Genomic DNA, 27381 nt, shown 5'->3' on the forward strand with positions numbered 1-27381 from the left:
CCAAAGAGATTGGCATAAAAAGGGAAAAAACTTAATTAGGGATATACTAGCTAGTATAACACAAAATTTCAAAATGTCAGTGACTTAAAATAGTGCAGATGTTCCTGATTGGTAAGAGGGAAAGGCTGATTATTTATGTAGCCACTGAGAGACTCTGGATGAGAGAGGCTCTGCAGTCTTAAACATGTGCCCTCTAAGGTGACCCTGGGTGTCAACAGCCAGCCAGGACCTAGAGGAAGAGAGCATGGAGAGGGGATACTTGCTTCAAAGCCACCTTAGCAGGGAAGTGACACACTTACTTCCACTCACATTCTATTGGCAAGTTCTAGTAGCTCACCCCTACCCAGATGAAAGTAGAGGTGGGAAAAGGCTTGTAACAACTAGATTACAGTTAAAGTTTGAAACATAGGTCCCCTGATTCCCCATGCAATACTCTTGCCATTATGTCATGTCTGGTTGAGAAATACAGAGCAAATGTCTTTGTTTAGATATTTTACCCTTGATATGGAAGACTAATGATTTTTTTTTCTGCAAATGATGTGCCATAAAACAACTCCTTACAGACACTCTCTGCTTTTTATGGCAGCTACCCTAGCATATACTAAAGAAACCATTTCATTTGATTTGCTGAAGAGATTTGAAGTAACTCAACTTTAAATCTTTTTGTTACATTATATCAGATGAAACATGTTAGTGTTAAGAAGTGTTAGAGCCCTGGCTGGTGTGGCTCAGTGGAGAGTGCTGGCCTGTGAACCAAAGGGTGGCCACTTCAATTCCCAGTCAGGGCACATGCCTGGGTTGCGGGCCAGGTCCCCAGTAGGGGGCACGTGAGAGGCAACCACACATTAATGTTTCTGTCCCTCTCTTTCTCTCTCCCCTTCCCTCTCTCTAAAAATAAATAAACAAAATCTTTTTTTAAATTTATAAAAAAAGAAGTGTTGGGCAAAAAGAATAAATAAGCATAAATGAGTATTTCTTCCAAATATGCTGACACTGACTGGAATTATATTTGTCTAGTAATTCTCCTTTCACTAAAGAGAAATATACTTTATTCAAGAGCAAATATTACAAGCCAGTCAAGAGATGAAACCAGGGACTCAGTCAGGATAGAGTTTCAGTGGGGATCCTCCATGTAGGACCAAGCGAATGATAGTGAATGAGTCTTTGTGAACCAGTTGTTGGAAAACGGTATAATGGGAGGAACAGCTGAGCATTCGATAAATAGTTAAGGAGTGCATCTTGGCAGCCAGAAAGAGGTCAGGGCCCAGAAATCAGTGGAGAAGGCAGGACCCCAAAAGCAAGAGACAAGTAGCTAAGTATACATTGAAAGGTGAGGATGAATATAAACATATTCTTTTTGTGCTTGTTCTCCACACAATTCCCACTGCAAGTTCTTAGTTGAAGGAGCTCTACCCAGATCCTGAGAAAAGCAATCTGTTCACAAGTTCCAACATGATTGGGACCTTTTAGTCCACATACATAATTAGATCCATTGCTTCATGAATATATGGAAACATGAAATTTGATCCATTTAATTCCTTCTGATCATTAAATCTTAGTCAAAAGATTCTGAATGAAAATATTAGTTCCTTAAAGGGTGTATACTATGAACCTCTTGTACTATAGTCTCCAAATCTTTTTAAAAACTTTACAAAGTAAGTATTACTGGCCCAATTTTATAGACAATGAAACCATGACTCAGACTTAGCAGCTAAGTCAGCATTTATGGTTTTTTTTTTATGAAAAGGGAAGGAATTATTTATTCAAAAAGTTATACAGACTTAGGGTAATGACTTAATGTCTTCATTAAGATCCTAAAGTCCTTTAAAACACCCACAACACACACAGTTCTAAAAATATGGAATGCTTCACGAATTTGTGTGTCATTCTTGTGCAGGGGCCATGCTAATTTTTTCTGTATCGTTCAATTTTAGTATATGTGCTGCCAAAGCAAGCACCTAAGTCAACATTTAAATCATGCTGCTTTTTCTTCAGACTATCTTGTTTTGACTACTCCTACTTCCTCTTTTAAACATCCCAAAAGAGAATCAATAAAATATGTTATGGAAATCATTGTTTTCTGGGTCATGAGGTCCCCAAGACCACCCTCATACTTGATTCACCGGTAGGATTCACAGGACTCACCAAATAGTCATACTCATGGCTATGATTTATTACAATGAGAGTATACCAATCACAAGCAATGAAGGGAAAAGACACAAGTAGCAAAGTCCAAGGGAAACCAGGTACAAGCTTCAAGTGTCTTTTCCCAGTGGAGTCACTCAAGACATGCTTAATTCCCTCAATAACAAGTTGGCACAACACGTGTGAAATGTTGCCAACCAGGAAAGCTCCTTAGAGACTCAGTGCTCAGCGTTTTTACTGGGGGATGGTCACATAGCATCCTTTGTTTGACATGTACCCAAATCCCAGACTCCCAGAAGGAAAGCAGGTGTTTGCTTTAAACCATATTGTTTGTAAAAAAACATTTTAGACACAGTGAGTAACTCTTACCAGTCCTGGGAATAGTGGAAACCCTGTCCAAATCAAAATTCCCAGATGTCATCCTGGGGCATCTTACAAGCAGGGCTTTCAAAGGATAGCAGTCAGGTCTGCTATGTTAACTTTTTTCTTCATTGCTTGAAAATCACAAGCCAAGATCCAATCCAAGCTTTGCCACTTACCTACTCTGTAACCTCCATGGGTGAAAATTTCTCTGGATTTTAATTACCTTTTTTAAAATGTGAGGGAGTTCTGATCCTTAAGGTTAACTTTATAGTCTCAATTTATGCAGATGTATTATATACAAAGAGGTAGTCCTTAAACAGAGGTGTGTCCTAATGTAAACCATGTGTAGACAGTTGCAGAGTAATTTGGATTGGAGTATGCATAGGAGGTTGAGAGAAAATTTCTAATTCTGCAGGTTAGGGTTCAGATGGTGTCTGGGCATCTGTATATTAACAAGCTCCTCAAATGATTCTGCTGCAAGGGTGGCTGGACCACACTTTCAGAGACCCTGAATTGGGAGGCTATATTGTAATTCTGGGCTCTTGTGCTGTCTATTTATGCTAGTGTGTTATGAAGGGAATGGTAAAGAAGAGACAAGTAATAAGCTATTTATATGGTTTCATGATAACTGATTATGAAGGTTACATTGATTATGGAGATTAAATGATTTCAGATAGTTATTATTAAAATATGTATGTATATATTAGAAGAAAGAAAATAAAAGAAGTTTTTGCTTTGGGGAGAAGGTGATAGATCAGGTATTGGACATATTTCATTAAAGGTTGGATATCCAAATACAATTGGCCACATACCATTGGAGATAAACATTTTGGGTGAAGTTGAAAGCTGGAGAAATAGAAGTATAAGCTCAGTGGTAGAAAATGAACTGCAAAGTTTCACTGTGGGAGAATTGCAGAAGGCTGAAACTTGAGGACAGGTACAGTTAAAGAAGAGCAGGAGGAAATTTTCAGGATACAAGGAGAATAAGGCAATATCAGATGAGGCTGCAATGGGACATGGGAGTGTCAGAAAGTGGGGTAGAGTAGCCATTGTGGAAATTTTACTTCCTTTTATGTACTCCATTACTACTTAATCTGTCAAAATATCTAACAAACAAGATATAGCTGATATTCAGAAATTCAATAAATCTAAATTGAAGAAGACAAGAGAAACCCACTGCCTTTCACAGAACCAATCAAAAAGGAAAAGGAAGGAAGTGAATCTTAATAGCATCTATTCTGCCAATATACACTGTTCAATCCATAGCAATTGCCTTCTTGCTTTTTGTGGAAGTTAAACTTTGTAAGATGCAGAGATTGGACGATGTTTAAGTAACAGTGCTCTCACTTTCAAATCAAGAGAAGAGTGCACACCAGACAATGATTGATGGTGTTGCTTCTCCATCTGCCTGTCTGGCAGTTTTTGGGGCCTGGTGGAATATGAAAGTGACTGCCCATTGGTGAGAAAAGAACATGGGTGGAGGAATACAGTGAATGTGGTGACAGGAAAAAAGGGCAAAATTGGGCTAGTCTCCTGAAAGCTATTAAGTACAATTTCCAAAGTGTCTCTCTTATTTAGTCAAATGATTTAATTATTCATTTATTCAAAAACATTTATAAAATGCCTATTATTTTCTTCCAGGCATTGTTTTAGCACTGAGAATAAAATGTCGATAAAATCAAACAAAAGCCTTGTTTGAGTGGAAATTATATTCTAGAGGGAGGACACTTTCACCAAAAAAATAAACAAAGTATGAACAGAGTTGTAGGTTGAAATAAATGCTATGATGAAGGTAAAACAAGGTGAGCAATGGGTGGGCTGAGGACTATTTTAAGTTGGGTGATCAGGGAAGGCCTCTGTGAGGAGGTGACAGTTAAGTTGAGAACTCACTGAAAAGACATAGCCAGGTATGCAAAGCTGTGGGAAGAGCATTGTGGACAGAAAAAGCTGCTTGTACTAAAGGTTAAGGCAAGCTTGATATATTCAGGAACAAAAGGATAGCTAGCAATATTTTAAAGTCTGCAAATAAACATATTTTAAATGCATAGATTAAGGAAAAACGTACCCTTATGAGTTGGTCTTGTCACAGCACCAAAAGAAGGAAACTAAATCAGATCAGGGAGTAAAAATCTTAAATACACATTCAAAATAGAATGTGTTGCTCTTTTCTTTCTTGATTAAAATAATAAAAGCTGTCCACTCCTGAAGATATTATGTATTCTGAGGGTGCTAGTGGAGAGAGTAGGAGAACTGAGATGCAACTGTGGGCTGCTGTTGTGGAGAAGCTGGTGTGTCAGAGCTCTCTAAGACCACCCCTAGGTTTGATGATTCATTAGGACTCACAGGATTTAGCATATGGTCCTATGCATGGCTAAGATTCATTACATAATAAGAAATGCAAAGCAAAATCAGCAAAGGAAAAAGGCACATGGGGCCAAGTCCAGGGGAGATCAGGCACAAGGGTCCTCTCCAAGTGGAGACACACAAGACATTCTTAAATCCTCCAGCAATGAGTAATGGCAACATGTATGAAACGTTTACTAGTCTTTACTAAGTGCCCAAGATTTTTACTGGGGGCTGGTCACATAGGCATCTTCTGCCTCACGTGAACTCAAATTCTAGATTCCCCCAAAGAAAGTGGGCATTCAGCATAATCCTTAGTGTTTATACAAACAGTTTAGACAGTGATCCATCCTTATTATTTCTAGGAATGGTGGAAACCCAAAGTCCAAGTTCCCAGAGACTAACCAAGGGCCAACCTTGCAAGCAGACTATTTGATCTTTTCTTTTCTTTCTTTCCTTTCTTTCTTCCTTTCCTTTCCTTTCTTTCTTTCTTTCTTTCTTTCTTTCTTTCTTTCTTTCTTTCTTTCTTTCTTTCTTTCTTTCTTTCTTTCTTTCTTTCTTTCTTTCCCTCCCCTCCCCTCCCCTCCCCTCCCCTCCCTTCCCTCCTCCTCCTCCTCCTCCTCCTCCTCCTCTTCTTCTTCTTCTTCTTCTTCTTCTTCTTCTTCTTCTTCTTCTTCTTCTCTCTCTCCTTTCTCTCTCCTTTCCTCCCTTCCTTCCTTCCTCCCTCCCTCCCTTCCTTCCTTCCTTCCTTGAACAATAGGGCTTTCATCTCTTTTTTAGATTTTTCTAAGTTTCCTTTACCTCTATATACTTTAACTGGTAAGGCAGTGTATCCTACACCCATGGGAGGACCACCTTAAGATTGGAATTTTGTCTTCAGTTCAGTGTGGGTCCCTAGGGCCAGAATTGCATCAGATAGAATCAACCATTGCTCACTTTCCTCTTTTGAAAAGCCTCTCTTAGCAACTCTCTTAGCAACTCTTTCCCACACTGTAATGTATCAGAAGACACAAAATATATACATATATATTCAATTAAATTTGCTTCAGATTTGATGACATCTTCAGATGTTAATTCTCTGTGGTTAAGAGTTGGATATTCTATATTTTCCTTGCTCTGGGCTTGTTTTTTCAGATGTGACACCAGAAGTGACACCTTGGCATGACTCAGATCACTGATTTTTTTGAAGTTTAAAATTTGATGGAACTTAGGAACAGCAGGCAGACATTATCACTCCAGTTTCAAGGCTTTCTGTTTCTTCCATAATAACAGCTGTTCATGCCTAATGCTCTGAGTCCACTATTGAAAGGTGCATAATAGCTTCACAGTCATTTTCACTTTAATACACTACTTCATAATGCAGCTTCAGGAACTATGTGTATGAAAAGCTCCATATAAAACCAAATAATGTAATATATTGTTCTACTCTACGTACTTTCCTTATAAATTTAATTTACTTAGCGATTGCTAAAGTGTATTCTGTGAATGTAAAACTAGTAGAAAGGAAAATTAGCACAAACCACTGTTAGTTTCCTAGAGCTACAAATTACCCACACTTGGTGAGTTAAAGCAACAGAAATTTATTCTTTCACAGTTCTGGAGGCTAGAAGTCTAAATTCAATGTGTCAGTAGTGCCATGCTCACTCTGAGGGCTCTAGGGAGGAATCTTACCTTGCCTTTTCCTAGTTTCTGGTTGCTTCCAGCAATCCTTGGCATTCATTGGCTTATAGATGCATCACTGCAAACTCTGCCTCCATCTTCACTTGGGCTTCTTTTTGTATGTCTTTATGTATCCTCTCCTCTTATCAGGATGTCAGTCATTGGATTCAGGGCCCACACTACTCCAGTATGACCTCATCTTAACTAATTATATCTGCAAATATCCTACTTCAAAACGAGGTCACATTCTGACTTTTCAGGTGGACATGAATTTAGGGGACATCATTCAACCACTATAAACCACATATGCACATGCTCCTGTAATGACATGAAAGGGTTTCAAATCATTGTCATTCTGATAACTCAAATAATGGAAATTATAGAAGGATTTGTGGATGAGTCATGGTCCTCAAGAGAAAGAATGAACTACTGTTATATGGAAAGAGATGTTTTAAAAACCTATAACAGTTATTAAGATATTTATAGCAGTGATGTTAACACAAAAAATAACCTTTCTTATATTTCTTAGCAAAATATTTTAAAATAATGGCATCTGGTGGGAAATATACACCTAACTAGGTACATAATTGGTATCTAATAGGAAATATGGCATCTCCATGATTTTTACAGAGGTCACTAAGAAGCTAGCAGGCATGGTAGTTGTATGTCCTTGGGTAAATGGTAACAAAAGGCAGTCCCTCCCAGCATGAAATATGATACATTCATAGTTTAAAGGCAGTTGCCCATAGTGTAAAGGACAGGGGCTCTTAAGCAGGATCAGGCTTCAGTTTAATTCAGAGCTCCTATTATTACATTGACCCTGTGGTTTGGACCCCTTGCTTCTGAGTCTTAGGTTTCTCAATAGTAAAATGGAGATACAAATACTTATCTCAGTGAGTTATATGAGGATAAATGAGATCATGCTTGTGAAGGGCAGGCAAACAGAAGAAATTCAAGTAATGTTGGTTGAATTGGTGGTGGCCTAACTCAATCTCAGGATGAGCTCTGACTCAAGTCTGGCCATCTCTGTGGTCTCTTGGCTTACACTGACACAAACCTAAAATTCCTAAAGCACATTTTCAGTAAGTTATTCTGAATGCCATTATGCCCTATCCATTTATCTTTGAGGTCCTCAAAGATAGGAACTAATATCTAAGTCAAAATAGCCTGGCTAGCCCTGGCTGGTATGGCTCAGTGGATTGAGCTGAGCACTGGCCTACAAACCAGGGAGGGGCTGGTTTCCCAGTCGGGACACATGCCTGGGTTTTGAGCCAGGTCCCTAGTAGGGGCCATTTGAGAGGCAACCACACATTGATGTTTCTCTCCCTCTCTTTCTCCCTTCCTTCCCCCCTGTCTAAAAATAAATAAATAAATAAATAAATAAATAAATAAACAAACAAACAAATAAAATCTTTACTAAAAAGAACCCGGGTATTATAGAAGCTTTGTGAATAAATTGTATACAGCAATTTCCTTCAATATCCTTGGGCTTCTTCTAACACCAGCCCATTTGAGAGGAGACCATCTAGGTTTGCTAAAGCCATTATCTTTTTTTTTCGTCATTCCTGCATCAATATAACTAAAATTAAAACCTGAGTAGAGATATCAGAGTGCTGGAGTATTCTTCTAGAAGGAGACTGTCAGCAAGTTTATTACTTTACCAGTTTACATTGGGGATAAAAATCCACGTCTCCTCTAGGGCCTTGGCCTGCTTTGATATAAAAATAAAAAATTGGAAATATACTTTTTAATGATTACAGAGTTCTCAATGGTATCGTTATACACAGCCAAAAAATCCCTCCAATTGTTTGCTAGTCAGGTGTTCTACTGATAAGAGATACCATTGATAACAAACTGTAACTTAAAGGGCACATGGTCTTATTTAAGGCAGAATGGGACAAAGAGAAGAATACTTGACAAGACCCCATTAGAATGTAACATCTGTTTGCCTTTGCCTTTGTCTTTTGAAACCTGTTCACTAAGTTCCAATAGTTTAGGAACAACTCAAGTGCCTCTAAGAGAATCAGGATTGCTGTGTGATTATCTATCCCATCAATATCCACATCTACTCTTATGACCTAGTCCAGCATATTATTATTATTTTTGTTTGTTTGTTTTGTTTTGTTTTTTAAGTATCTTTTCAGTCAACCATATAGACTATTCAGCAGGCCTTTTGGGTCCATGGGGGAAGAATTTGTATATGGTGTTTTTAATATTGTGTTGCTTTGTATTTTTTGGGGCCTCTGGGTATTTTAGTTAATTTCTAAACAAATTTGATCTTAAACCAAAGGGCAAAATATCATAGAATAATAAAAACTTGAGGTTGGAAGGTCTTCATGAATTACTTAGATCAACTTTTTTTTCATGACTCCACACCATTCCTTTGAAATTGTCCTTGAGCCAAAGTGAAAAAATCCAGTATCAGGGCACTCTTTACATACTGAACTATTTTGTTTCATTTTATGCAGTCTGACTATTCTGATGAGAGTTTATACAAACTGACTAAGAATTCACTTTTTTTTCTTTTTTTTCCCCCCACAGGTTTTCTATATGGAGTTGGAGAAGTGGTGAGGGTGGGGAGAAGGAAACTAGGATTCTTATACAGGTTTTAAATAAATAATTATGCGTAGGGACAGGAAACATATGGGAAGCCTCTGTATCTTCCCCTCAATTTTGCTATGAATATTAACTTGTTTTAAAATGTAGTTTTAATAACAATACTAATTATAACATGCAATTTTTATGTGTCATACATAAACCAAATTAAACTAAATATTTACTTTTTAAAAAATACTTGTCAAAAGAAAAAATTAAAAAGATGTCATTATAAACAAAGAAAAGTCACAGTATAAATATATTAAAAGATATGTCCTTTATATTTCCATAGAATCCAAAATCTCTGAATCAGAATATAAGGCAAAAATCCAGTATGGTCAATATAGTGACTCTTCCTTTGGATTTCTTTATCTGTTTTGGTAAACACTGGGAATAAGAAGACCAAACAAATCAGTAAGATGGTAATAACCAAACCAGATCGAAGGTGAAACCAGGGAATGGGCACTATCATTTCCTATCTCTTAATTTTTTTTAATTCTTCATTTAACTTTTTTTTTAAAATTACTTTATTGTTGTTCAATTACAGTTGTCTGCATTTCCCCCCACTACTCCCTCCCACCCCCAGCCAATCCCATCTCCCTCCCTTGCTTCCACCCTCCCCCTTGGTTTTGTCCATGTGTCCTTTATAGTAGTTCCTGAAACCCCTCCCCCCACTGTCCCCTCCCCACTCTCCTCTAGCTATTGTTAGATTGTTCTTAATTTCAATGTCTCTGGTTATATTTTGTTTGCTTTTTTCTTTTGTTGATTAGGTTCCAGTGAAAGGTGAGATCATATGGCATTTGTCCCTTACTGCCTGGCTTATTTCACTTAGTATAATGCTCTCCAGTTCCATCCATGTTGTCACAAGAATTCACTTTTAAATTGAGTTGAAAATGGTCTTGCTATGACTCTTCTCAATGTTCTTTTTTTAGTATCATTAGAAATTCATCCATTTTAACATATTTAAGTTTTTAGTTCATTGTAATTATTCTTTTTTTAGTTTAATTTTATTTTTTTATTATTGTTCAAGAACAGTTGTCTCCATTTTCCCAATACCACTTTCCCCTGCCCCACCCACCTACACTTCCCACGCTCCATCTTTTCCCCCTTTGGCTTTGTCCATGGGTCCTTCAAACACGTTCCTTGATGACTCTTTCCCTCCTTTCCCCCCTTACTTCCCTCCACCCTCCCCTTTGATTACTGTCAGTTTGTTCTTTATTTCAATGTTTCTGGTTATATTTTGCTTACTTATTTGTTTTATTGATTAGGTTTCACTTATACATGAGATTATATGGTATTTGTCTTTCACTACCTGGCTTACTTCACTAGAGAGATGCAAATTAAAACCACAATGAGATACCACTTTAAACTGGTCAGAATGGCCATCATAAACAAATCAACAAATAACAAGTGTTGGAGAGGTTGAGGGAAAAGGGAACCCTAGTGCACTGTTGGTGGGAGTGCAGACTGGCGCAGCCACTGTGGAAAACAGTATAGAATTTCCTCAGAAAACTAAAAATGTAACTGCCTTTTGACCTGGAAGTTCCACTCCTGGGATTATACCCTAAGAATCCTGAAACACCAATTCAAAAGAACCTATGCACCCCAATGTTCATAGCAGCACAATTTACAATAGCTAAGTGCTAGAAGCAACCCTACGTGCTCATCAATAAATGAGTGGATCATTGTAGTTATTCTTTTTGATGCTCAAATTGTCCCATATTTAGCCAATGTGCTCTGTATTCCAGTTTGGCTGCTGGGTCATTTTGATATAACTCTATTAGTCTTCGTTAGTTCCCTTGCTTTTTGATATGGCATCATATTACAAACTCATCTTGCACATTTCTTTACCAAGGCCAAGAATTAGCCATTGCTCTTAAGAAGCCCTAGTCTATCTTCACTTACTATCATAAGTATGTTTTTTTGAATAATATGTTTTTCTGATTATTACAACAATACTGCTTTTGGTAGAAATTACTAAAAGATTTTTTAAAATGTAGAGAAAGCCACCAATACTGCCATCATCTAGAAATAATGAATGTTAACATTTTATCTCCTGAACCATCTTTGCATTTCAAGTCCTATGCCATGCTTGTCTTTTTTCTAAACAGCAGCAAAAGAGATAATGGGGCAAAGATCAAACACATTTTAAACTTTTAGGCAAAATTAAGTTGAATAAATTTTTAACTTGTTAATTATTTTTAATCCTAACATTATCTATTAAACATCCAGAGGAAACTGATATGTGTGACAAATTTTAAATTTGAGTAATGTGGATTTTCCAAAAGCTGTTTTGTTACCATTGTGGACAGATATCTAAGATTGCAAAATTTCAGAAATCCACCGGAAGGCAAATAGAACTCTACATATCAATGGGAATGAAAAGAGACTAAAGGAAATGTCATTATAGAGCCAGAGAGTATTTTTAACTTGTCAACTTTTCATTTGTAGCACATATAACACCCCTCTTATAATGTTTAAAGCAAGAGTTTTAAATTGATGTAGAACTACAGAAAGCCCAGATTATAGTTAATGTGCCTGTAAGTCCAGCTCTACTTACAGGTTTGTTATTTTTTCAGTGAAAAGGCTTTTTATATTTAAAGATGTTTAGTAGCCTGAAAGAAGAAAAATAAGAGTGGTGATTTCTCCATGATGTATATCAACTTTTAACATAAAGTAGAAAACAATATCATTGACAAAGTAATATGAACTAATGGTCTACTTAAAGGTCTCTAATACCTCTGTTTCCCCAAGCCAATTCCAATGTGAAAACTACCTGAAAGCTGCTCCTCCTCCCCCACATCATTGATTTCACTTCACCTTAACCTTCAGCGGTTGAAGGAGGATTGTAGTGGTATTTTTTATTAAGCTTTGTAGTGATCCCTTTTGCCCATAGATGCTTTAATGTCCAAGGGCTTTTTGTGTCTATAGGAATATTCTCTACTTTTTACCTTTTTTCCAGTAGTCCAATCTGTTAATCTTATGACTATATAAAACATTTAGTTTTTCTCTAAACATAAAATAGCAAACATTCATCAGTGGTTTTTAAACTGTGCTCCCCAAATCAGCAGCATAAGCAGCACCTGTTAGAAATGCAAATTCTTTGGGGCCCTAAACCAGACCTACTGAATCAGAAACATGACTGGCTGTGTTCTAACAAGCTCTCCTGATGACTCTGATGCATGTTCAAGTGTCAGAATGATTGCTTTAAATATTCACATACTACTTACCCAACCAATAAATCAAATACATATTAAATGAACAAAACAAGTGAACTCAATCATTTAAACACTGATTGCAAACTTAATCAAATGCTTAACATTTAGCTCAATCACAAGCCTAGCATTTCAGATTTCCTTGAATACTTTAAAGATTTTAAAAAGGAAAAGATATACATAATATATCACTTTGATTACAGAGGTGATTAATATTTAACAACAAAACTGGGCATAACGCTGTTAGTATGACAGATTTAATATTGTTTTATATCCTTATCCCTGCTTTTATTCTTATCCTTACATAGTTCTGAAATTTAAACTTCTATACATTGCTAGGTTATCTGGAATTCTATAAGAGACTATTTTTTATGCATTTTCAGGGTTTGTGTTCGTAATTTTATCAGACTAGAAGAAAAATAATCATTTCCAGAGGCTAGGAATGCAAGTTAAGTGGATTGCTGACCACTTAAGTTTGATTGGGTTTAGGGAACTGGTTGCTAAATTCAAGATGAATTAAACTCAAGCTGCTGGCCACTAGGCTGAATACTTTTGTCTCATAGTTTTCACTTTTATCATAGGCTCTATTTTGATTTCTTATTGCTGCTTTAACAAATTACCACAAAATCAATGACTTAAAACAACACAAATTTATTATCCTTATTTGTACCTTACTTATACTTGTGGATGTCAGAGGTCTAAAATTAGCCCACATGGTTGTGTTCCTCCTGGAGGCTCCTGAGGATAATCCAATTCCTTGCTCTTTCCATCTTCCAGAGGCTACCTACATTCTTCTACTTGTATTTCCATTCTCCCTCCTTCAAAGCCAGGAGCATAGCTAGAATCTTCTCTTGTTTCTGACATGCTGTCTATCTCTTATAAGGACTATTATAGTTATATTGGGCCCATCCCAGGATAATCTCCTTATTTCAAGATCCTTAATTTAATCACATCTGCAAAATCCTTTGTGCCATGTGAGGTAACACATTCATGGGTTCTGGGGCATGGACATTTTTGGGGACAGACATATGCTGTCTACCATAGGATCCTTATTCCTATTCTCCATATAAATTCTGAGTTTTCAAAAGAAATTAAAAGATGATGTATACTTTAACTTTTATTTATTTTAAGCTGTGGCAGTACATGATACATTGTAATATTTTCATGATATATTAATCTGGCCTAATTTAAATATTTTAAAATATATTTTTTTTCATTGGTATTGTATTATACTTAGTTGGATTATCAAGAGGTCTCATTCCCAGAGAGATAAGAAATTACATCTGAAATTTTAGATTAAATGGCTGTACTGTCTTTATAATTGGAAATTATACATGGCAACTGGTGCTAGTTAATTGCTCGACTCCTTTTCTACTTCACTCTACATATGACCACAAATGTTGATACGGCCTATCCATCTGTGGTAGTTTCTACTATTTCTAGGACTATTTGGGTTATATAAGTTATGTTAATTCTTTGTGATTTACACAGATTGAAAATGGTACACATCTATACTTGATAAACAGAAATATACTTAAAACCCCCAAAATATCTATATTTATACAGTTATATATAAACACTTTCCTACTTTAATTTAAGTTAATAAACTTAAATGTGCATGGTCAAAGTCATCCTTCTTTGATCTTAGAATTATATTGTTGTACATTTTCTTGTTACTTTTTTCTTATGAGCATCATGGCCTTTTACAAGCATGCCTTGTCTCATTTAATGATTTTTATTACTATAAATGATTGCAGCTTGACAATGAGATTTCCTTTAAATTGATTCTCTTTTTTTCTTTTAGCACTGCTCTGGCCATTTTAAAAATCTCTTTTGAGCCCTGGCTGGTGTAGCTCAGTGGATTGAGCATGGGCTGTGTACCAAAGTGTCACAGGTTCAATTCCCAGTCAGGGTATATGCCTGGGTTGCAGGCCATGACCCCCAGCAACCGCACATTGATGTTTCTCTCTTTCTCTCTATCTCCCTCCCTTCTCTCTCTCAAAATAAATAAATAAAATCTTTTAAAAAAATCTCTTTTGTCCTGACAACAATAGGGTGTTATGGACATATACTGATTTTATCCTGCCCAAGGACATGGAATTGGCTATCCTCTAATGGTTTCTAGGGTTTTTAAAAAATATATATAGAACAGTATTATGACCAAACTCTGGGTACTAGAAATACTTATAAGTGTTGAGGAGGGAAAGATTATAGCTACTGCTGCTTCTAAGGTACTGCTGTTGGTGGTGATTGAGATAAAAGGAAAATAGTTCTTTTGTAAGTGTGTAAGATCTCATCCTTTCCAGTAAAATACATCATGTTGTTATCCTTTACTTTACTTACAGTATGGGATTTCACCAACTGCTAAGAATTTCCTCCTCTACATTGACCCATTGTTCCACCTAATAACAGATTATTCCCCTCTCCTCCCACCTTCTCTCTCTCTCTCTCTCTTTTTCTCTCTCTCTCCTCTCCCCTCTCTATTTTCTAGAAAAATAGTTCTCAGCCTTGTCTTTACATTGGATTAACTTGAGGAGCTTGGAAAATATTGATGTGAATCCCTCCCCATAACTTCTTATTTAACCTTCCAAAGGGCAGAATATAGAATCAGGATTTTTTACAGCTCCATAGGTAATACTAATACACAGTTGAGGTGAAGACCTCTGTTCTAGGAGGTGTTGGGCAATCTCAATAAAGCAGACCAGGCACTCTCTCATGAAACTATACTATAGAGCTTCCAGGGATACTAACTGCACATTATAAAGAGGACAAGTAAATGCTTGCTTGCATTTTTGCCCCTTCGCTTCAAGAGCTCTTGGGATTGTTCAAGGGAGGGAATTACATGTCCTTTTTCAATCTTCTTGAGAAACTCATGTGTGTAGAGCATTGCTTTTTCCATTTGGGCTTCTTGCATCTCCCTCTGATGAAGCCTCATCTTTCTTCATTCTTTCCTACTCTTGCTCTAATTACTTCCAGGTTTTCAAAGACATTGGTTTCCTCATTTATGAGGTTAAGATAATATTTACATATGATGCATACCAAATCTAGCAAAGCTTGACAACACATTGTAAAGTTCATGAAAACCATAAGAGGTTGACAGCTCATGGCCTAGCTGTAAGAAACTATAATAGAAGTCAAACTTGTTTTTCTGACTGAGATTCCAGAATGTCAACTACAATAGCTATTCCAGATTTTTTATCCAACTTGTATACACTTTAAGAAGTGATACATATTTAAAGAAGCCCTTTGGAAATAGACTGCCAGAAAGTCCAGTAAGCTCCAGAGAGTCCCAAAGAAATTTGACCCAAGAAGAAATACACCAAGGCACATCATAATTACATAACCCAAGAATAAAGACAAGGAGAGAATCTGAAAAGCAGCGAGAGAAAGGAGACAGTTGCCTACAAAGGAGTTCCCATAAGACTAACAGCTGATTTCTCAAAAGAAATCTGGCAGGCAAGAAGAGGCTGGAAAGAATTATTCAAAATCATGAAAGGCAAGGACCTCTATTGAAGATTAGTCTATCCGCCAAAGCTATCATTTACAATGGAAGGGCAGTTAAAGTTCTTCCCAGATAAGGTCAAGTTAAAGGAGTTCATCATCACCAAGCCCTTTATTATATTAGATGTTAAAGGGCCTTATCTAAGAAAAAGAACATGATCAAGACTATGAACAGTAAAATGACAACAAACTCACAACTATCAACAACTGAACCTGAAAAACAAAGACAAAAACTAAGCAAACAACTAGAACAGGAAGAGAATCACAGAAATGGAGATCATATGGAGGGTTATCAGCTGGGAGGGGGCAGGGGGAGAATGGGAAAAAAGGAAGAGGGAATAAGAAGCATAAATGGTAGGTACAAAATAGACAGGGGGAGGTTAAGAATAGTATAGGAAATGGAGAAGCCAAAGAACTTATATGTATGACCCATGGGCATGAACTAAGTGGGGGAGGGAAATGCTAGAGAGGAGAGGGGTGCAAGGCAGAGGGGGGAATTAAGGGGAGAAAAATGGAGCAACTGTAATAACATAATCAATTATATATACATTTATAAAATAAAATAAATGTATTCATGTTATTGCAAAAAAATAATACAAAAAATAAAGAAGCCCTTTGGAGTCAAACACCCCTCTACCTCTCTCTCTCTTATAGGATTGTAGGTATCATAAAATTAACCAATTCTTCTGAAATAGGGAATTGATAATTGATTATAATTGTAGACTTTATTGGGGTATCTACCTCCATCCACGTTACTTTTCCATAATAGAGCTAAAAACTTGCATTCTATAGTATGAAGCATAAGTATATCTCTACTGGGAAGATAATTTTTAAGATCTTGAAGAAAGAATAAAGATTTTAAATTCTTTCAAGATAATAGCCTATGCCTTAGGACAGTGGTTCTCAAAGTTTGGAAGCTTATCTGAGTTCTGTGGGAAACTTGGTAAAAGTAAAAAGACCCAGACTCTACCCTATTTTAGGAACTCGGGCCTCTGTAGTTTAGTAGTTCTTCACTTAATTTTATCTTAAGATTTTATTTTAATTTTTTTATAGAGAAAAGAAGGGAGGGAGAAAGAGAGGGAGAGAAACATTGATGTTCAAGAGAAACATTGACCCATGGCCTCCTGTGTGCCCCCAACCAGGGACCTGGCCTGCAAATTTGGAAACCATTGCCTTGGGGCATCCATAGGTCAGGGTAGCTGATTACTCTTAAAAGGATATCTTAATAGAAGGGAGTGGATTATTCATTTTTTAGGATTTGAGATATCCATTCATTCAATTGAACTGAAAAGTACTGCCTGCCAATGAGATTATGGACAAAGTCTTCTATTTTTTCTGGGCTGTCATCTCATGATATTTGGGGGGCTGGTGCTGGTTAGAGTTCTAACAAAAATGGATGGTACTTTAAAAAATATGGAAGCCTCAATTCCCTCTTTATTGGAAGTTTCAAACTTCAATATACAAATGAATCACCTAAAAACCATGTTAAAATGCAGAATATGATTCTGTAAATCTGGGTAGGGCCTGTGATTCTATAGTTCTAATAGGCTCCCAGGTAGTGATGATGGCTGTTGATCTGAGGAGCAAGGTGCTTGCTTTGGTTCTCAACCTTGGCTGCACATTGGAATTTTCTGAAAAGTTTTAAAAAACACTGATCCCTAGGGCCCACCACTGGAGAGTCTATTTTTTTTTTATGTAATTGATAGAGATTATGGCTTGGGCATCAAGAGTTTTAAAAACAGGAAAAATATATTACAGTTTTAAAAACTCTTGAGATAACTTTCATGTGCAGCAAAATTTGAAAACCCTTGTTTTAGTCAACCATTAAACATCACCTGTTTTGCAAGAGAAACTATAAAGTGGCTCTTTTATTCACTTTCATGCTTTATTATACAATAATATACAATGTGCTTATATAGTTCAGAGCACTGGTTCCCAAGTCCTGACCTCTCCACTGATGTCCTGTCATGGGAAGTTTCTTTTTTTTTTCTTTTTTTTTTAAGATTTTATTTATTTTTAGAGAGGGAAGGGAGGGAGATAGAGATAGAGAGAGAAACATCAATGTGCGGTTGCTGGGAGTCATGGCCTGCAACCCAGGCATGTACCCTGACTGGGAATCGAACCTGCGACACTTTGGTTCGCAGCCCGCGCTCAATCCACTGAGCTACGCCAGCCAGGTTTGGAAGTTTCCATCAGAAGTGGTCAAATAAGAAAAATAAAAACAATATAGTGAATTTTATAAAGCTAAATTAATTCAATTTCAAGTATCACTTTTTGAGATTAGTTCATACCTTTTTTGGTATCAAAATGTCCTTTTATTAGGTGGAGAGACTAACATATTATATGTATTTATGTGCTTGTTTCTCATGTCCCTAATTTACGAAACAAAAAGGTGGGAATCTTATGTTGATCTTTATCTGTTTTTGAAAATTTTGCTGATCCATAAAATTTGAAAATTGGGGAACAATGGGTATGAGAAAGCAATGAAAATTTGAAAAAAATATTAGTCTAGGAAATGTTATCATAAGAATATAGTTTTTAATCTTTGATTCTCTAATCCCTGGGAGCAAGGAGTTTATTTAGTGATCCTTGAATTTTATAAGTACCAACAGTTTTCTACAGACCAAGTAAATACTATGTCTCAGATATATAAGAGGGACTAATTTTCAAAATACACAGGGCAGGGCAAAAGTAGGTGTATAGTTGTTCAAATGGAAAATAATACAATAATTAGTAAATGATAATACAAGAATAAACTGTGTTTCACATACTCACAACTGTAAACCTACTTTTCCCCCACCCCATATATGATCATTAAAATACAAACTTATAAAGACCTTACTAAATAATACTAGCTTTTGTTTTTTTCATTTTTTGACACAGTAATATTATCTACTATTTTTTTTATCTCTTACTCTGAATAAGGCATCATACTATGCATTTTATATACCTAGTGGTAATTTTAACAATAGCCTAGTGGGATAGATATTGTTATTATGGTTTTACAGATGAAGAAACTAAATCATAGACAAATTAAATAACATGTCCAAAGTCACACAGCTAGTAAGTGACAGAGCCAGATTTAGAACCCAAGACTATTGGATATCTTTTAATCATGACTCTATATTTAATATAACAACTACCATGAAATGATTTCCAAAACTTTTCGCCTGATTATCCAAAGGACACATATGTACAACCCATGGACACAGACAATGTGGTGATAGCCAGAAGGAAAGAGGACTGGGGTCTGGGAAGAGGTGTGCAAAGGGTGGGGAATGGGGACATCTGCATACTGTCAATAAAAATAAAGGAAAAATAAAAAATAAAAAGAATAGTTCCTTAAGACTAAAATGATTAAAGCCTCTGTTGTGAGTGTTTACCTTAAGTAATAAGAAACAAAGATTTTAAACAAAAGGACATTCTTGCTATTTTTGAAGCTTTAGCTGAGGGACAACCATTATTCTGACATATGGAGAGAATTTCAAATCTGGATCCTAGATTCTCCTTTCAGATTTTTATCATCTGAAAATTTGAAGCTATGTGTTGTAATGGTAAGAATATGGACTTTTGAGTTAAATTGATTTGAATATGAGCTCCTCCAAATTAATTAGCTGTGATTCAGGGCAAGTTACTTAAGCTGTGTCTCAGGTCCTTCAGCTATGAAATGAGAACAATAATATCCATACTTCTATGAATTGTTTGCATTTGTGGCCATGATTTGATGTGTGTTGCTTTCTTGGTAGATGTGTGTGTGTGTGCGTGTGTGTTGTATGATGTTGAACACTATGTCTTTTGCAGAGATGCTGAGAGTTATGCAGAGTGCAGAGACAAGGGCTAAATGCCTTCTGAGGCTCATTGCTGTCTGTGTCAGTTTAAGTTCACTGGCTGGAATGAGATACACAGGAGATGTATTTGGGGAAACAATTGTAAAGGATTAAGGAGACAGCAAGCAGCAGTAGCCAGGGAGAGCCTTCAGAGGGTGATGCAGGTCTGACCCCAGTGAAAGGAGAGGAGATAGGAAGAAGGATAGAAAGAACCTCAGGCACACTGAACTTCAGAAATTCTCAGCCAGGCTGATGAGGAGCCCCACCAGACTACCCAACAGAAAAATCCCATGTCAGGCAGAATGGCCCATCTCTGGTGCTCCCATCATGCTCATTGGTGGGAACAGCCTGGGGAGAGTGGGGCCTTGAAAGGAATGCTGAAGAGGATTCTGAAGGTACAGCAGCTGGGGACTTTGAGTTAATGGCACTCCTCCCAGAAGGTTTTCTCTTGTAAGGCAATGTGCACACCTCCTGCATGGGTGCCACACCTGTACTTTCAACATTATAGTGAAAATGTATATTTCTCTGTGGGATTATATAAAAGAAAATTAGTTACATGCCAGGTCATTAATATTTCTTGGTATATCTTGATTTTGGTCTTGTCCCTTTTGTCTTCACTAATTGCTTATTAATTATAATTCATCATTATGACTGTGAGGCCCACAAATGATTTCTTATCTCTGTAAAAAAATAGTAAAATCACCAGTCACCATTTAAGATGTCAGTGGAACAACACTTGGCTTCTATAATGACTACATGTTTATCATTAGCTTTTAAATCTATTGTGTTAATAGGTAGTTGTAACTTACTGAAAATTATAATTTATCAGTATTTCTTATTACTGTTTAAAATTCTGTATTAAGGAATGAATTATTAAGTATAATTAACTTAGATTATCTTGTCTTGAATTGCTGTAGTGTGTTATCTAGCATGACAGATGCAGTGTTGGCTCGAGTATATAAACAATCAGATCTGGACATCCTGGCTAAAGAAGCATCCATCCCCATTGTCAACGGGCTGTCAGATTTGTACCATCCTATCCAGATCCTGGCTGATTACCTTACGCTCCAGGTTGGCTTATTTCCTTGCATTATACAAAAGCAAAATCAATAAATAGTCCTTGACTAGCTCTAAATATAACTGTTTCAATGATGGTATTAGTGTTTTGTTTTTAAATATTATATTGGCAAAGAATTATAGCATGTTTATATACTAGATATTCAAGGAACATGGCATATTATAAGAGCTTTTTGTTCTTAACTGGATTCCCAACCTCTTTAAGCCCCTCTTTCATCCCCTGTTCTTTCAAGCCTTTTGCTTTCTGGTGCCATATATAACACAGTGGAATAGGGAATGCTGGAGCATACAGAATGAAAAAGCTTTATGTAATCCTCCACATATCAGGCTTTGTGGCTTGGGAGCAAAGACTGGTGGAGTATGCTTTGCATATGCAAAATGGTCAATTATGAAATTACCCTCTGAGAAGAAGACAATTTTCTATCATTTTAATAAACTAATTATTTAAAACTGGAGTTAAGAACATGCAGAATACATAGCATTGAGGCTCACATTTAGCCAGGTATACCAAATTAGGAACTTGAATAACTAACTTTGAAAGATTTATCTTGTTTGCCTTGTCACAGACAATCTATGTAGTTTTGCCACTGGGAATCCTGAAAACCATGGTTTTGGTGTCTATGGACTATTCTGGGGAGACAGGAAAAACTGGATAGGTCTATATTATGCCTCATTGAATAAGGTACATACAAATGTGAGGTTAAATTCAAAATTAAATTTGTTGGTGATGAGGATAACATTTATGCAGAGAGGATAATACAATAATATTAGATACCAAGTGGTTATTTGTGGATGTGGCCTTACATATATACCAGATAATTTAATGTTTTTCCCTGGGGCTTTATTATTCCTAGATTATAAACTTATTCAGGCACAGTGAAATGTCCTGTTCATCATATTGTCCCCTGCAGGACCTGGTGCAATGCCTTCATATAAGAAATCCTCAAAGTGAGAGTTGAATGACTAAATAGCAACTTATTAAGAACATGGAATCTTCCCTGGCTGGTGTGGCTCAGTGGATTGAGTTCTGGTCTGTGAACCAAAGGGTGGCTGGTTCGATTCCCAGTCAGGGGTTGCGGGCCAGGTCCCCAGTAAGGGGCGAGTGAGAGGCAACCACACATTGATATTTCTCTTCCTCTTTTCCTCCCTCCCTCCCCCTCTCTCTAAAAATAAATAAATAAAATCTTTAAAAAAAACAACAACATGGAATCTAAATCAGATGGACCTGGATTTAAATCCTAGCTTAGCCACTTAGTCCTGTGATTTCTAAATTGCTTAGCCTTTATTTTTTTATAAACATAAAAAAGCTATAAAACCTATAGCTACTTCATGAAAAATAAATCAAATACTCACATGCCTATCATATAGTTTTGTCAAATCTTACCTTAGGATTTTTTTTGTTGTTTTTGAATAAAATATTAGAGATACAATTAAAGCTGACTGTGTGACTCTCCCTGATCTCATTTCTTCCCACCCCACAAGGAAATTATTATCCCAATGTCTGTATTTATAATTCCTAGGCATGTATTTATACTTTAGCTACACATCTCCATATCTGTAAACAGCTCAGAGTATTAATGAAAATGTTTTTCAACTTTATATACTTGGGAACATACTCAACTACCATGCTACACTGTTCTAGGTACATTGTATTTCTCTTTTCTTACAATAACAAATGTAAGGTCCATAAAGGTAGGAATTTATTTTCTCTTTTGCTCATTGTTACATCTCCAGGGCCAAGGAAAGTGGACATGGATGGTGCTTAATTTGTTGAATGAATGAATACAATAGAGATTAACATTTGAAAGTTTGAAAATATAACTGTTCATATGAGTTCATATGATGTCTTGGTTTAAGATATGAGGACATTTTGCTATTTTTTGTGATTGTACATTCATGTTATTTAATCGCTCTGTATAATGCAAAAAAAATAGTTGAATCATTCCAACAAAGCTTTAAAATTGGAATGAAGATGGTTTCTTTTATTGTAACCCTAATAATTGTTTCACATAAGTGGATTTCCTCCTATGTATAATCTCTTCCATTCTTGCCTTCTAGGAACACTATGGCTCTCTGAAAGGCCTTACCCTCAGCTGGATTGGAGATGGGAACAACATCCTGCACTCCATTATGATGAGTGCAGCAAAATTCGGAATGCACATTCAGGCAGCTACTCCAAAGGTAGGGGAACTTTGTGCCTTGAAACTGACCTCCCCTTTAAGTCATCCCCAGATGCAGTTAGCCAGTGAAAGCAAACCTCTCCACCATTCAAGAGCACAGGTGAGGCTACAAAATTTAGGTTATATTACCAGCCCTACTGTTATAGCTATTTGGCTTCTCGAGTGCCCACTTTCCCATCTCTGCAAAGTGATGTGGTTGTGGCTTTTACCTTTCATCCTATGAGTCTGTGTAAAAGCATGTCTGAATTATCCCCTCAAACCAGCCATTGAAATCAGCCATTGTGATGATCGGCATCCTTGTACATTGGTACCACAAAGGCTGAAGAAAGCAATAAAATCCAGACAGCATAGAACTCACAAGGCATGGGGAGAATGCTGTCATTTTTCTAGTGCAGTTGTCCTCCCTTATCCATGGGGAATACATTCCAAGACCCCCAGTAGATGCTTGACACTGCAGAGAATACTGAACTCTATATAGACTTTTTTTCCCTATACATATACCTATGATAAAGTTTAATTTTTAAATTAGGCCCAGTAAAAGATTAACAACAATAACTAATAATAGAATAGAACAATTATAACAATATCCTGTAATAAAAGTTATGTGAATGTGGTCTCTCTCTGAATATGTTATTGTGCTGCACTCCCTTTTCTTATGACAATGTGAAATAGTAAAATGCCTACATGATGAGATGAAGTGAGGTGAATAAGACATTACTAAGTAAAATAAGGACTACTTGAACATAAGCCCTGCAATACCTCAACAGCTGATCTGGTAACCAAGACAGCTATAAAGTGAATAAGGGCAGTCAGTGTATACAGCATGAATATGCTAAACAAAGGGATGATTCACATCCTGGATGAGATGAGAGGGATGGTGTGAAATTTCATCATACTGTTCAGAATGGCACACAATTGAAAACATACCTGTCGTTTATTTCTGGAATTTTTCATATAGTGTTTTTGGACAATGGTTGACTGTGATATAAAAATGTTGATTTAATGTGAAAGTCACAGTGATGGCATCTGTACCAGCTTAGTTCTTCAAGTTCAACTTGAGGGACTCATAAGCTTTTAAAATTTCAGTCCCACATGGCTGTGAACCTGATCCCCACATACTTCCTACATTACTGCTAATCTCTCATAGAATGCACAGGAAGCAGGACTTCTTTCAGAGGTCTAAAGTGATGCTTCTGAGACATAATGAACTGGTAATATACTGTAGCTGTTGCTCTGAGAAGGGGAACTGGGAGGTTAAAGAATAGAGGTAGGAGGAAGACTTTCTTTTCACGGTATATCCCTTTATATGGTTTGAATTTCTTAACATGTGAATGTTTTACCTACATAATAACATAAAAGCACAAATAAATATACTAAAATAAAACAGTGCAGATTCTCCTAGGACAAGCCCTAGATTACTATACCTGCAGCTTCATTCAAAATAAATAGGCCTTTTAGAGGATAAAAATTAACCCTACAATAGACTCATACACAAAGCAGTCCTGAAGGATTCCCACAAAATCTTTTGAAATATCTCATCTCTACTGAATTGTTTTCCCCATTATGTTTTTACTGAATACTAATATTCTATCAGGAGTCTTTTGAAAGGAAACTTCCCCTAAATAGAACCCATTCAAAAAGAAAGTAAAAGATAGAATTGAATATCTCATTATTGATGACTAGTCACAATTATTGTGCACCAGTATGTTTCTAATCAAGCATGTGTTTGCTATTATCTCAATAGTCACTGCTGTGGTTTACTCTGATAAGCTAAGATATTCAGAGGTAAATATTTGAGGAATGAAAATTCCTCCCAGCTTTTGCTTCTTGAGTTTGAGATGTTTATTTGTCAATCACTAGTAACTTGAATTTCAAAATGTGGATTAATAGCTGCATTTTTCCAATAGGAAATATTCCAGTCCTTGAGGTATTCAAGCACCCAGTATTCACCCCCATCCTCTACCAATGTCTTGGGCCAGGTTCTCCATAACGAGACCCCCATGAAGATTTATATACAAGTGATTTATTAAGGAAGTACTCTTAAGGAAAGCCTGTAAGGTAATAGGGATGGCAAAACACAGAAGGGAAGAATCTAAGCAAGAATTCCATTTACAGTGACCAACCATTCTGGTTTGCTCAAGTGTAGAGATTTCTGGGGACATGGGACTGTCAGCACTAAAACTGAGATAGTCCTACGCAAACCAGGATTATCTGGTTACTCTAGTGCTATGTCAGGCACAGTCTCACAAAAGGGATCTTCAGCTTGATTTCACAGGTGCTCTGGAGTATAAGTTATACCCCAGAGTTATTCCAGCCTGGGGAAAGGAAAGTGGACTTTCATTCTTTCATCCTTAGAACCAGTCCTTGGTCAAGTGCAGCAAGGGGACATGGGGTGACGAATCTCCTGTCACTTCTGGCAAGAAAGGCAGCCGGTAGCCAGAGGGTCATTTTCTGAAGAAGAGTAGTTCTCCATGTGAAAAGCACACTGAAATGTGGAGAGGGAGCAAAGGACCTTCTGATGGCATCTGGGTAGAGCATCAGCATTGTCTGCTACATCCTGCCAGCAAAACAAAATAAAACAAAATGGTTTTCCCTAGTGTTGTTGCTGGATCAGTTTGACTCAATGTACTCTGCTGCCTTAATTCACAGGGGCTAACAAATTATCACAATTTTGGTGGCTTAAAACAACAGAAATTTATTATTTCATTTTTTTATTCTAGAAACCAGAAGTCTAAAATCAAGGTGCTGGCAGGGTCATACTCTTTTTGAAGCCTCTAGGGAAGGATTCTTCCTTGTCTCTTTCCACTTCTGGTGGCCCCAGGTATTCCTTGGTTTGTGGTTGCATCACTTCAACCTCTGTCTCCATCTCCTTCCCTTCCCGTCTGTCTTTCTCTTTACAAATGTTCCTCTTTTATGAAGACATATTAAATTTAGGCCCATCCTGATCCAGTATGACCTCATCTTAACTAATGACATTTGCAAGCACCCTACTTCTAAATAAGGTAACATTCTGAGATTCTGGGTGGGAATGAAGTTTTTGGAGGACACTATTCTGCCTAATATACTTGCTATAGAAGAGAAAAGCAGTCACCCTATTATAGTAAACTTTTGGGACTCAGAAAGATAATTCTTATAACAGATAATTCTCTTTTGCTCAGCTTGAACTGAAATAAAGGTCAGATTTAAGCATAAGGTGGTGCTTCTTCACTTTATGGGAAGAATTAGTACTCTCACTACAAATCCAGTTTGAGGAAATGCTGTATTAATGTGAACTATTACTGCAGTTAGTTTTACAGATAAAACATACATTAACAATAATTGTTCCTTGCTATAAGATGTTTTTGAAAAGGATTTATTTTGTTGGAGAAATATGATTTAAACATTTTACTGCATGTCAAAGATGTTTTATTAGCATCAAAGGAAAAAATCCTGATGTTAAAGAGTAATTTCAGCATTGTTCTTATGCATAAACTCATTTAAATGATAAAGTGTACCAAAACCTGGTTAATTCTTAGTGTCAGTAAGAGTTTTAAAATGTTTTCTGGAAAGTCTGATAGTGTAGAAGTCATTCTACTAATTTATAAGTAGACCTATTTCCTTTAAAGATAGAGGTAGGAGATTTATTGTAAATTTAAGAAGCACAAAAAGTTTCCAAGGCCATAATTAATCTATTTCCCCATTCTTCAACCAAGAATAACTTACATGTTCAAGAAAACATAATTTTGTCCTTGATTGTAAAATTGCTCCATAAACTATTGATGGTAATGATTTTAACATCATTCTAAGTGGATATTTAGACTGAACTGGGTTTGTTAATCATCTTCCTCCTCTGGTTTTAACATTTATGTAAAAACCAGTGAGTGATTTAGTATTGAAAGCTAGCTGTGAATAAAGAATTCCACTTTGTATTCTCAGTCATGGCCCAGTGCATGCAAGGTTGGATATTTTTCTAATTTCCAAACCTCTCCATTGGTTCTCTAGGTGCTTATTGATTCCTTCTCTAAGGATGATTATACTTAGGGAGCACAAAAACCTGCTCTTCAAAGGAAAGGCTAGATTTTCAGGGCAGGAAGCACATGAGGTAATAGCCAAATCTTTTCATTTATGTATACCAGTATGAATGCTCATAACATTGTTACCAAATTACCAAACCTTTATAAATTACCTTCCCAAAATCCTGATAAATAAAATTCCAAAATGTATGGCTGCTTAAAGGGTAGTAAAGCTGCTAAAATTTCTGTAGCCATGATCATAAATATCTGAATAGCTTTTTTAAAAAAACCCTTATCCTAGGATCTGTTGATTGATTTTAGAGACAGAGGAAAGAAGAGAGAAAAACATCTATGTGAAAGAGAAACATCAATTAGTTGCCTCCTGTACATGAGTGGAGATCAAACCCACAACCAGGAATTGAACCCAAAACCTTTTGGTATACGAGATGATGCACCAACCAACCAAGCCACTCATCCAGGGCTG

The 27381-nt window shown here is 36.5% G+C and overlaps 1 protein-coding gene and 1 non-coding gene across 2 annotated transcripts in view; one reads left to right on the forward strand and one right to left on the reverse strand.

The window, feature by feature from the left end:
• The window catches only part of OTC (ornithine transcarbamylase), a 67698-nt gene that overhangs the window by 21539 nt on the left and 18778 nt on the right, over nucleotides 1–27381 (forward strand). The window contains exons 5-6 of the mRNA XM_045860524.1: nucleotides 20566–20719; nucleotides 22784–22906. Of these exons, the coding sequence (XP_045716480.1) occupies nucleotides 20566–20719; nucleotides 22784–22906 (277 nt within the window). The remainder of the gene's footprint in view (nucleotides 1–20565; nucleotides 20720–22783; nucleotides 22907–27381) is intronic.
• Nucleotides 1853–1958, reverse strand: LOC123832854. The gene has a single exon (XR_006788116.1). It is a non-coding gene; the product is annotated as a U6 spliceosomal RNA (small nuclear RNA).

Source organism: Phyllostomus hastatus, unplaced genomic scaffold (genome assembly GCF_019186645.2).
Source record: "Phyllostomus hastatus isolate PE091 unplaced genomic scaffold, TTU_PhHast_1.1 phas_scaffold_200, whole genome shotgun sequence".
NCBI lineage: Eukaryota > Metazoa > Chordata > Mammalia > Chiroptera > Phyllostomidae > Phyllostomus > Phyllostomus hastatus.